This window comes from Pocillopora damicornis, chromosome 3 (assembly GCF_964200805.1).
Source record: "Pocillopora damicornis chromosome 3, jaPocDami1.2, whole genome shotgun sequence".
Lineage (NCBI taxonomy): Eukaryota > Metazoa > Cnidaria > Anthozoa > Scleractinia > Pocilloporidae > Pocillopora > Pocillopora damicornis.
The window spans coordinates 25,112,105-25,124,321 of NC_142672.1; the positions used below are offsets into that span (position 1 = coordinate 25,112,105).

At 41.0% G+C, this 12,217-nt stretch overlaps 3 protein-coding genes and 1 pseudogene across 10 annotated transcripts in view; 3 read left to right on the plus strand and 1 right to left on the minus strand.

Annotated features, from left to right (window-relative positions):
• The window catches only part of LOC149049003 (NLR family CARD domain-containing protein 4-like), a 173,820-nt gene that overhangs the window by 129,187 nt on the left and 32,416 nt on the right, over window positions 1-12,217 (plus strand). The gene's annotated exons all lie outside the window — the stretch shown is intronic.
• Window positions 441-3,945, plus strand: LOC149049013 (uncharacterized; annotated as a pseudogene).
• On the minus strand, window positions 7,116-8,085 carry LOC149049014 (uncharacterized). Its single transcript, XM_089201470.1, has one exon. The coding sequence runs from the start codon at window positions 7,902-7,904 to the stop codon at window positions 7,434-7,436; it is 471 nt and encodes a 156-aa protein (XP_089057596.1). The 5' UTR covers window positions 7,905-8,085; the 3' UTR covers window positions 7,116-7,433.
• LOC113670393 (ephrin type-A receptor 4a) lies at window positions 8,833-11,149 on the plus strand. The gene has a single exon (XM_027186534.2). It carries the CDS (start codon window positions 9,315-9,317, stop codon window positions 10,416-10,418), a length of 1,104 nt encoding a protein of 367 aa, XP_027042335.2. The 5' UTR covers window positions 8,833-9,314; the 3' UTR covers window positions 10,419-11,149.

Sequence of the window (12,217 nt, forward strand, 5' to 3'; positions counted from 1 at the left end):
CAACCTCCATCATTCTCGCCTTTATCATGTTCTCCATTTGTTGCCGTTGTACCGCTGCTTCAGCTTCCATTTGTTCACGGAGTCTCTTTTTTTCTTGCTCCTGTTTTGCCTGCAGCATTTTCATCTAATTACCAGACAGGAAAAAGTTCAGGTCAGACAGCTATAGGAGAGTCATGATGAAAAATATTATGGCATCTACTCTTGTTCACCTCTGTACTAAAATCATCAAATTTCTCAGTCACTCAGAATGAATTTCTGATAAAATTACTGAAAAATCTTTCACAGAAAACACTTAATGGGATAAATTCTTGCTAGTGTTATTCATTCTAAAGATATATTTTGAGGCATTTGAAGGTAAAGTTATTATGAGGCAATATTCTTACAGCAAAGAAATTAAGGAATAATCAATCTAAGTTGACACATCATAAAATTACATTGGAATGGAACCAAGAGAAAATAAGCAGGCAGAGAGGGCGGCCCCTGCACCAGGACTCGTTCAGACAAGATGTCAGCCTTTTGTTTGTTTTTATTTCACCTACCCTGGTACCAAATCGGATGTTACTCAAAAAACCTAGTTCCCAGGAATGAGTGTACTCACGCTTTTTTAAGAGGCTTACTTTTCTACGTCTTTAATTGGATTTCATTATATTTATTCGCCATGAAATTCGTGTGTCTATGCCTTCTGGAATCAAAGATGTGCATGTTCAGCGCTTCCGTCTGAGAAGGCAAAACTCACAAAAAGCAGTCAATGGTCCTCTTTGTTCCTTTATTCTCTTTTTGTGATCTGCACAAATGGAAATCGTCAAATGATAGATTTGACGATTTTTGAAGCGTGGAGTGAATTCTATAGTGATTGTGAAAATGTCGAATCAATATCAGAATCTGATCAACTGCACACTTACCCCTCCCCTGACCCAACATTAACCCTAACTTGTTATTATGTGATTGTTGTTGAGTTAGGGGAGGGGTAGGTGTGCAGTTTCTCAGATACTGACATTGACTCAAAATGTCTTACTTCCTTATGGCGCTGAAGATTTTCTTGTTGTAAAAGTTCGTATTCCTCCTTAAATAAGGACGAAAAGTCACATCAGTATAGGCTTTGTCTAGCAGATGATGAAATTCTATATCCTCACCATGGAAACTAAATTAATCCAGCAATGTTTTTGACAAAGAACAGAGAAAGAAAGCATGAACTTCAATCAGCTTTTGTTCTCCTAATAATCAGTTGATTAAGTTTGTTGAAGAAAGGATGTTATTTTCCGTTCCTTTTATTTAGCCGCAGAACGTAAACAAAAAAATTCCCATTTCATTTTCCATTCCTAATTCTTCCCAATTCCCTTTTCCTCATTCTTCATTTCCTATTCTCCATTCCCGGCATTTATAATTCTCAATTTTTTCCCGTTGAAAGTAATATGATAAATTAGTCGATTAAAATTGCATCATCAGTATCTTAAGTTTTATCTTCTCTTGCTCTTGATAGGCTTTGGCGGCAGTTTCTCGACTCAAGTTCTCGTCAAAGTCCTTTAATTGTTTCAGCACGCCCAAGTATTGTTGCATTTCTGTCATAAGTTCCTGTGATAAAAGTAGAACTTTCACTTACATCGTTGCTTGTTCTGTTAGTTTTCTTTGTGGTAACTACCAAGAGATTATAAAGTTATATTCTCTTGTAACTACGTAATAGTTACTAAGACCAAGAATCGCAATGTACTTGCATTAAAGGAACTGAATTCGATTGGTATTTTTTTTTTTGTCCGTAAAACTATCAATGTCATGGAAAAAAAAATAGGACACAGATTAGAAACCTTTTAACTCATTAATTTGTCTCATTTCTGGTCTGTCAGCAAACGACTGGGAAATAAAAAAAAAACGAAAGAAATAGATGTTTTATATTCACAGTGAATACCAGTGTTCATCTTTCCGTGCTGTTGTCAGTTCCCAAACAGTAACTGGACATTTATTGGCTGTTTCTGTTATTAACTTTTGCTTTAGATGTCACAAACTCGGCCATTTGGCAAGAGAATGCACTGCCTCCTGGGATAGCCCAAGAGGCGCTTATCGCGGAACCACTTTCACCCCAGGATACTCATACAGCCCCTACCGTCACGGAGCCTATACTCAACCCGGTACAAAGCAGCAATGTTGTTGATGAGGAGGTTGCTGAAATCGCTCGGGTACATTGCGATAGCGAATTGTTTAAGTTTGACTTAAGTACTAGTCCGCCGTGTGCCAACGTCAAGGGAAATCTTCGAAGAGACGTCGAACTTTGGAAGTGTATTGGAACTCCTAGTTTTATTCTTAACGTTATAGAAAGGGGATATTTCTTACCTTTCGTTAGTTTTCCAGAACCAGTAGTTTTAAAAAACAACAGATCGTCTCTTTCACATGCCGAGTTTGTTGAGGAGGCTATTCAAGAGTTAGATGAGTCGGGTCGTTTTGTGGAAACCAAGGTACCGCCCCGGGTGGTCAACCCCTTGTCCGTATCTGTTCAAGCTAATGGAAAGAAGAGGCTCGTTCTTGATTTAAGATATGTCAACAAGTTTCTTGGTAAGATGCACGTTAAATACGAAGACTGGAAACAGCTATGTCTTCGCGCGGGGTGCATATATGTTTTCCTTCGACCTGAAAAGTGGGTACCACCACGTTGAAATTTTTGAGGGCCATCAAATATATCTTGCTTTTTCCTAGAAGCATTCCAATTCCAATCAAGTGAAGTTCTATTTGTTTACAATTTTACATTTCGAATTATCGTCCGCCCCTTACGAGTTCCCGGCCAAAATTCTTAAGCCTCTTGAGAAACAATGGAGGCATCAGGGCATTTCCGTGGCTGTTTATCTTGACGACGGATGGGGAACTGAAAAGGATTCTCAAGTGTGTAGTATTGTCGCAGATGCCGTCAGAACTGACCTTTCTAAGGCGGGTTTCGTTACTAACGAGGATAAGTCAGTGTGGATACCTTGCCAGAGGCTTGATCAGCTGAGTATCACTTGGGATAGCGCTCGTGGAACCATTGAAATTGTCGATAGGAGGGTTGCAAAAATAACTAGTACCATTGACAATATTATCGACTCCGATTTTGTTCTTTCTGCCAGAGGATTGGCCTCTTTTACAGGGTAGATAATTTCTACAGCGCCTGTTTCCGGAAATATCTCAAGGATCATGACTAGGCACTGCATTATGTCTACATTAAGCGCGCAGCACTGGGACTCGAAAGTTAAGATAGATCCCTATTGCATCGAGGAGTTCTATTTCTAGGAAAACAATCTAAATTCCATCAAAAGCGCAATTGTTTTCTTATTAATAAGCCACAGCGTTTCGCTTACTCCGATGCTAGTGCTACAGGGTGTGGTTCAATTATTACCCTTAATGAGGAGTGTGTGTCACAAGCTTTGGGAGCCTTCAGAGCACTCTAAGAGCTCTACTTGGAAAGAACTTGCAGCCATTGATTTTTCTCTGGAGTCTTTTGGGCCAATTTTGGAAGGGTCACTTGTCAAGTGGTTCATTAATAGCCAGACGGCGGCTAGAATCATAGAAGTCGGAAGCGTGAAATTGGATTTGCACAGGTTTGCAATTAAAATTTTTCAGTTTTGCGCGGAGCACAGTATTCGTTTGAAGGTGCGCTGGATCCCACCAACTAAAACTGAGAAGACGAATTACATCAGTCGCCTTAGACACTTTGATGATTGGCAAATCACACAGGATTTCTTTCTAAGTTTGGAAGAGTCATGGGGCGCGCATACAGTTGACTGTTTTGCTGATTTTTATATAGCAAAGCTTTCTAGATTCTTTTCGCGTTTCTGGAATCCGGGTGCGTCAGGAATTGACTTCTTTGCCCAAAAGTTAAGTTCCGAGAATTGTTTAGTGGTTCCTCCAGTTTATCTTGTTGCTCGCGTTATCCATTATTTGAGCCTACAGAGAGCGATGGCTACTCTTGTAGTCCCATCATAGCCTTCGTCCAGTTTCTGGCGTCTTCTGACAAGCAAATATATGTGGTTCATTGCTTTACGCTGACTGCATCCCAAACTCTCACCCTGGGAAGAAATTTAAGTTCATTCCTTGGTTCTCCTCGCTGTACGGGCGAGGTTGTCGCGCTTAGATTCGAATTTTTGTAGGTATTATCCAGCTTTTTTGCCCTTCGAGTAGGTTTCTGAACTAGCTTTTAGTGCTGGTATTTGCAGGATTTGACACTGGTCATAAGCTGCATGGGCAACTGTGTCCAGGGTAAATGACACTGGTCATGTGAAGAGACGACTGCGTCAGTTGGAGAAGATTTCTGTCGTTTTAGAGCTTTGTTAGTAGAACGAAAAGGTTTCGAGTTTTCTCGACAATGGGAGACCTGTTCACGTCTGGAAAATTGTGTCCTTTTTTGCCAATGGTTCGCGTGCCATCCTGGCCAAGGTTTTCTTACAAAATTGAACTGCGTTGTTCCCGCTGGTTTAAGTTTTTTACCTTCTTTAATCAAGGCTGTAACTTTGTTTTTGCTGATTGTTAGGTTATTTAAGTGTCCGAGTTGACTGTGTCCTAGACAGGGTGTTGCCTATTTTATATCCGTTTGCATGTAATTTGTGGAGCCTTTGGGGGTTTAATGATCTACTAGAGAAAGTCGAGTTTAGGACTTATATGCAGTTACTACGTGTTTGTTATTTAGTTTTCTTTGTAGGTTATTCGCTAGGCCTTTGTTTAGGAGCTACTTTGCATGCCTGTCTTGCCCCGGAAGGTCGGTTTAGGTTCTTACTATAATGCAGCCTACTGACATTGCGTCACAGGCATAGGGCCGCTTATTAGGATCGCTGTCATTGCTTGCGTCACAGGTGCTAGACTCGCTATCCTGTTGTTGTAAAATTTCGGTGATACAATTTTTTCTTGCAGGTCGTAATTGCAAGTAAAGCATGGATGGTGCTCCCTCCTGCTACTAGGCTGGATTTCAATTCTTTATTTAATTGTTAACTAAATTCCAGGGCGGATTCTACTGTGAAGAAATATCTCAAGGAAATAAACAGGTTTTTACTGTGGTGTAGAACTAGGAAAATTGCGCTACAGTTGCCTTTTTCTTCTTCTGTTGTCGAACTTTATCTATTTGGCTTAGATCAACAGCTTAGGTCCCCAGCCGAAATGGTTTTGGTCCATGCTGCGCTGAAATGGTTCCATTCCTTTGTTCCTGATCATGGTTCCAATCCTTTGGATAACGCTTGTTGGATGGCGCTGAGTATATTGAGTAAGTAAGTATATTGAAGCAGCTAATTTGGATCTGTCCAGTCGCTTGCCTTTATTCAGGCCATTAACGAAGAACAAGTCGGGTTATAGTCTTAGGAATGGAAAGTTATTCTATACTCGCTGCAGGGATATATTTAGGACTACTTTGAAAGATTTGGGCTATGACCCCAAGGAATATGGCCTACATAGTCTGCGTTCTGGGGGTGCTACAGCTGTTATTAGTAATAACGCTTCCACAGCCGTTTCTGAGAGGTTGTTTAAACTTCATGGGCTCTGGAAAACAGACGAAGCGAAAGACATGTACGTTTTAGAGACAGAGTGTAATCGTTTAAGTGTGATGAAATATTTAGGTATTTAGCTCATATTTAAATATATTATCTTTTTTTCCTTGACCAACGCTGTAAGATTACATGTCATTAAAGTGTTAGGGTTCGCACGCGATCCACCCATATATGATTTCGCCTGGTTTTTGCGGTTATTTAAGTGGTAAATAATTTACGTTCGTTTGAGCGTTCAGTCAAGGAAATTTTCGCTAAATTTTTGTATGGCTGTTTCCTTCACCCTCGTCGATCTCAAAATATTACCGGCTAGATATACAGCTTGCATATTTAGTCGACTGTGCCCAATGTTTATTATGGCTTGCTCCACATTTTACTTTTCTGCTCTCCAAATTAGTCTTACACTCCTTGGAATCACTCCTTGGAAAAAGTTGCCACACCCTCTTTTTTGTCCTGTATATTTATAGAGCTGTAATGTGCTTGTTTCTCGAGACAATCGATACGTTTTTCCAGTGTAAGGTCGATTATCACTCTCTGTTTAAGAAATAAGCCTAACTCCTCCATCAACGTTCAGTGGAAGGTTTGTGATCAAAAAATCGGATCGTTCGTGTCGAAGTTACAGAGTGCATGCTTCGCTTTTCACGAAAAGGCTTCGAGAACTAGTGAAAAAACATGTTGGAACTCTGTGTATTGCAGAAGTTATTTTTCACATGCTTTCCAAGTACTTTTCAGCAGTCTTTTTTAAGGTAAATTTTACATACATACGTAATTTTCCTCTGGAATACGCGTTTACCCTCGCGACGTGGAAAGAAATGACAAGGACGCATCCAAACCAGTCGCTAGACACTTTAATCTCCCTAATCATTCTAAACAACATACGACAGTTTGCGGCCTTTCCTTACATCTAGGCAGTTCGGAAAGCCGTTCACTAAATAAAAAGTGGCTTGTGTCCGGTGTTGTGGGCATGTTCTGAAACGGCGGAGGTCTCGGTACGGGCGAGTCGAATGTCTCGGTCGTGCTTCTTAATTTTGTCTTGCATAGGTCTTCCAGTCTCTCCGATGTACACCTTGCCGCATTCACAGGGAATCCTGTAAACTACACCATCTTGTTTAGCCGGGTTGACAGCGTCTTTCGGTCGTACTAACTGAGATCTTAGCGTAGTCTCCGACTTGAAAACAGCGCGTACGCCTTGTTGTTGTAGGCAGCGGCGAAGCTGTTCGGATAGACCTTTAACATAGGGTAAAACCGCAGTGGCTTTGAACTCGTTGGCGGGTTCGGCACTGTTGTTTGGTTTTCCGGTCTTGGTAAGTTTGTGCAAGAAAGAAGAAGGATAACTATTAGAAACCAGAACAGATGACAGATGTTTTTCTCCTCAGAGATAACGGAGGGTTTTGTTACGAGGCGTTTGGCGCGCTCGTAAAGGCACTTAACAATACCGCGTTTTACTGATTGAGGGTGGTGGAGAGACGGCCGTCAGGTTCTCTTAAAACTGCGGTGTCCAGGAAGGCGAGTTTGTTGTCTCTCTCTGTCTCCGTGGTGAAGCGGATGGAAGGCTGCTGGTTGTTTAAATGCAGTAGGAAGTCGTCTAACGTTTTTGCGATCCAGGATGGTAAAGGTATCGTCCACGTAGCGTTTCCAGATCCTAGGCTCGTAGAATGATGTAGTTATCGCCTGTTCTTCGAAATTCTCCATGTAAAGGTTGGCAATGACAGCGGAAACCGGACTCCCCATGGCGGCGCCGTCTTTTTGCTCGTAAATTGATCCATTATACTGGAAGTATGTGGATCTCAATACGAAGGTCAAAAGGTCAGCGATCTGTGCAGGCGTCAGCGTGGTGCGGTCTGCAAGGCCTGGGTCGTTCTCGAGTTTCTGCAGTGCGGCTTGTACAGCGGCGTCGATTGGAACGTTGGTAAACAGCGATTCTACGTCGAAGGATACCATGATCTAGTTGCCTAAGATCGTCTCATTGCTGACGGTGGATACGAAGTGGGCTGAATTGGTCACCGTGTACTCTGACTTTCCTGTTAAAGGAGACAGAATGTTGGCTAAGTAAGCGGATAAATCATATGCAAAGGTGTTTACGCACGACACGATAAGTCTTAGCGGTACGTCGGCCTTATGGATCTTCGGTAAACAGTAGATTCTAGGCGGCTGTTTGTGTCGGGGTCGGATCTTGTTGTAAACGGCCTCTGATAGATATCCGCTTCGCTTCAAGGTGAGCAGCTTTTCGGACAACTTGCGGGTCAGACGGTCTGTCGGATCTTTGTTGAGGAGCTGGTAGGGTCCGTTCTCAATAAGCGTAGACATCTTGGCACGGTAGGTGTCAGTATCCATGACTACGCTAGCACGCCCTTTGTCCGTTGGGAGAACCATGATGGACTCGTCTTCTTTCAGGTTTTTAAGTGCATCTCGCATCTCCTTCGTGATGTTAGGCTCTGGTGGTTCCGCCTGTTGAAGGATACCGTTAACAGCTCGTCTGACAGTATCTGCTTGTTCGGCGTCGAGTTGTCTTACGGCTGCTTCGACCTTGGCGATGATCTCTGTGGCAGGAATATTCGCAGGAGTTACGGCGAAGTTCAGTCCTTTCTTCAGTAGGGCCTTCACACGTGACTACATCATGAGACAAACGAAAAACTTAGCTTTTTATTGTTATTCACCACGATGAATAACCACAACCTTTTCCACGAAATTACAGTCTACAATCTAATTTTGTGATCCGTAGATGTCAAATGAAAGAACGAGCGAAATCGGTCTGACTGGCAAAAGTACATTTATTTTTTTCAATCCCGTTCTGTCGCAGAAAGTGTCTAAGACCCTAAGGTAAGTTATAGTTGAAAAATAAGCTGATGGTTTACCGATGAAATCAATGCAAAACTTGTCCTTTTTTAATGAAATTCTGTAACATAGATGGCTCCCAGGGAGTAGTTGCTTGACTGCATGGGACATTTTTAAGGTTTCCATATGCGGTGACCATGTAAGTGTGTCGTTGCACAAGGCGAAGAGAACTCACGCGATTACATTTTACTAGCAGATAGAAAGGGCTTTCATTCGCTGAACGAATTTTTATCCACTGTAATCATAAAAATCACAATCTCCTCGATTGTGGTTGGTTTAAAAGACTCCTGTTTTCCACTAATTCACTTGCCAAGTTGTTATTGGACAGGCAATAAGCTAATCACATTCAAAGTTGTAGTTTAAATCAACCAATCACAACCTTGGTTTCAATCACCATATAAACAGTGTACAGACTCCTAAATTGGGGCTTTCTTCAAAATTGGAGTTTTTTTTCCCATGAACAATGGCAATATCTTAGAAGACAGCGATGATTTTTTTCGGAAATCATGAGAAGACACACAGGGCTTGCACTGTAAGTATCCCGGAGAGCTCTATACAATTCCTTATAATAAAATTATAAGGAATTGTATGGAGCTTTTTTAGCGTTAGTCGAGGCGTGGAGGGTGTTGTCACGTACGATCCTTACGAGGTGTTTTTCCCGACACTCCTCTGACAGAAGAATGTCACGTAATGAAAGCAAACCAGAAACGATTGAAGAGCAACTCGGGCTTTCACATATCATCAAGTTCATTAAAACGAGCATTGAATATCCTGCACATCAACAAGCCTTTGTTTATGCTTTTACACCGATCACGAGCTCATTTGTGTTTCGGAAATAGATCAATTAGCTTCGTAATGATGGCGGAATTTGTGAAGGATTTTGAAGATGAAGAAGAACGAAAAGAGCGAGTTATTAAATCATGAAAAAACACTCCAGAAGAAAGAAACAGACAGAGAAAAGAATGGAGAAAGAGGAAACAAGGGAAGCAAATGCCGAATTCAACGAATAAGAATGTTGAACTACAATTACTCAACCGCGAAGCGAATGAGTTGGTGCCTTGTACTTCTGAGGCTAAGGAAACGAAACTGCCTCATTCGGACCAACATTTTGAGCCACAAAATGTCAAGAAACCCCATATCCTCGCGCTTAAACCAGGCAGTGAAGAGAAGAAAGAGGCCTTGGGTGGTTGTTCAAGAGCTGCTAAGATGATTCAAATGGCTGTTAGTGCCGACGCAGTTGTCTCGCAGAAACCTCGTGGGAAACGTCATCAAACCTTTTTAATTGGAAAAAAAACCACAGCGAGCAATGGATCCAGATTTGAACCCAAAGAACTCAGGCCAGAAAACATTGAATACTTGTCTAAAAATCCAGTTGGGAGTGGAAGCTTTGGACAGTGTTTTCTCGGGCGCTATCGAGGCATCGACGTTATTGTCAAGCAAATGACTCACAACGAAACGTCAGAGGATGAAGAACGAGCAAGGAGAGATTTACTCCACGAAGCAAAGGTCGTTTCTGCTTTGGGGGACCATCCACATCTACCCATGATTTTTGGTGTTGATACAAAGGCCTCACCATTATGCCTTGTGACTCAATTTCATGGTGTTCAGCAAGAAAGTGTATCTCTCCATCAGGCGGCCGATAACAACGCAGTTACTAAAGCAAACTGTATTTCTATATTTAAAAAGATCATATGCAGTGTTTTAGACCACGTGCGCTCTAAAGGATACCTTCATAACGACATCAAAGGAAACAATGTTGTACTAGAACGGCCCTCAGCCTCTGGGGAATTCAGCCCAGTTCTTATTGACTTTGGAAAGAGCCTTAAGGTTTCATCTGTTACGTTGTACCGCAGAAACGGCACCGTTATGAAATGCAAAGGGAAAAGCTATTTAGCCCCTGAGGTTGTTAGTGAACGACTCTATAGCGTTGCCAGTGACATTTTTTCATTGGGAAGAATGCTTAAGGCGATATCGTCTTTGTTGGGTTTTTATGAAAGGGTCCGAGAATTGGTTAAAATGTCAACCAGAGATAAGCCGTCAGAGAGACCTAGCCTTTATGTTTGCTCTCGTAAGATTGCTGATGTTAAATTTTAGGTGTAGTATTTTCCAAGTCAGCAGACCTAATATCAGATAGAATCGCATCATTGCATAAAATCTCGCCTTCTGATTGGTTGACGAGGGGAGTTGTTTAGCGGAGCTAAGTGATATTGTTTCGCATCCACGTATACATAACAAATATAAGTAATGCTATTTTCTTTTTATCTTGTTTTTATTCAAATATGTGATTCAAGGAAAATCCATTACTTGGCTCGTGAATTCCGCGTTAAATTGCACTTAAAAACCGATATCGCACTCATCGCTTCGCGTATCGCTTTTCGCGTGCAATTAAATGCGGAATTCCCTCGTCAAGTAATGAATCTTCCTACAATAATTTCATTCAAAGTTTAGTTACTACAATTTCAGCGATTTTAAAATGAAGGACAACTTCTTCCTCATGATTCTGCCACAAGAAATAGTTTATGACCCAGCTTACGTGAATAAGAACCTATTGACAACAGGATAATTGTAAATCATTTTTTATCAGTTTATTACCCTTAACGTGTGAACTACATCCGATTTTGAGGGGACAAAACGGCTTTCTAATGACTGCTGGAAGGGAGAAAATATCTTTCTTAATTGGGTGTAATTCCGTGGCACATTCAGTTTCTTGACGATCGCTGCCAAAAAGCTGTAATGTCGTCTCAAAATCGGAGCAATTTTGTCCGTTTATGGACAAAATTAGGCATAACAGTGCTGGTCAAAAATAAAATATTTCCTACCAAAAAGTATCATAGTAATATCTTTGTGTAATTGTTTTATTCCGCCACGTTATTGAAAGAAGGACATTTTCTGTCTTTTAAAAATTGCTCATTTAAATAAATATAACGCAAGAGGAGTAGCGGTACAAAAATAGTCAAGGTGCAATCGAATCGAAAAAAGCAGATCTAACGCAAGAAAAACAATAGTGAATAGTAAATAGTGACTTTTTGCGTGACTTGCACAACTTCTTGAAAAAGACATGTAGCTCATCCAACTTGCCTTGCCACTGAACAAGGCGAGACTCCATGTCAGCTTTAATATCTGCAAAATAGCCAAAAACTGAAATAAGACCTGAGAAAGACTGTAATGAGAGGCCCTATATGTTATCACATCATTCAAATAACTGTTGCAAGTAAACATTTTGTTTTCCTTGGGTAAATATTTTTGAGGAATTAAAAACAAAAAGCTCCTTTTGATGTGGCTAAATATCATTTAGGCAAAGTTAAACTGGAGCAAAGCTGGTCAGTGGTCTCTGCCTTTGCAGTAAATGACCTCTGTGGCAGCCCTTGGGGTTTTTGCTGGGTCTCCTTTGTGTTTGTGGCTAATGCTGCATTTGCATTGTTGCCTTGCTTGCTCATTGTATCGTATTAACTTCGCAATAATTGCTTGCTGATCATCTGAGTGGTGGGCAGTATTGTAAGTATTCTTTTAAGGTAAGTATTATCATCAATAAGTATCTCCACTGAACTTTCTCAGTGTGATGGTGTCAGTTAGTGGGCTGCTTGAGGGGTGGTTCCCACTTCCAGGGTTGCCATATATACCTCCTCTTGCTTTGCTGCTTGCTTTTGGCCCCACACTAACCTTTTAGGTACCAGCTCCTAAGCTCATCATTAGCAATAAGTTTAGTTATTTTAATATTTTCCAAACTCATTTTCCAAAATTTTTTTATTTCAGCATAAAACACTCAATAAAGTCATATTATAGTATGGTAAACCTTCTTTAGCCAGTGAGAGAAAAAATCAGAACTTATAACCAAAGAAAAAACCAAAGTGTTATTACTACTGTTGTTCTACAAACCTGAGCCTTCCAAATCA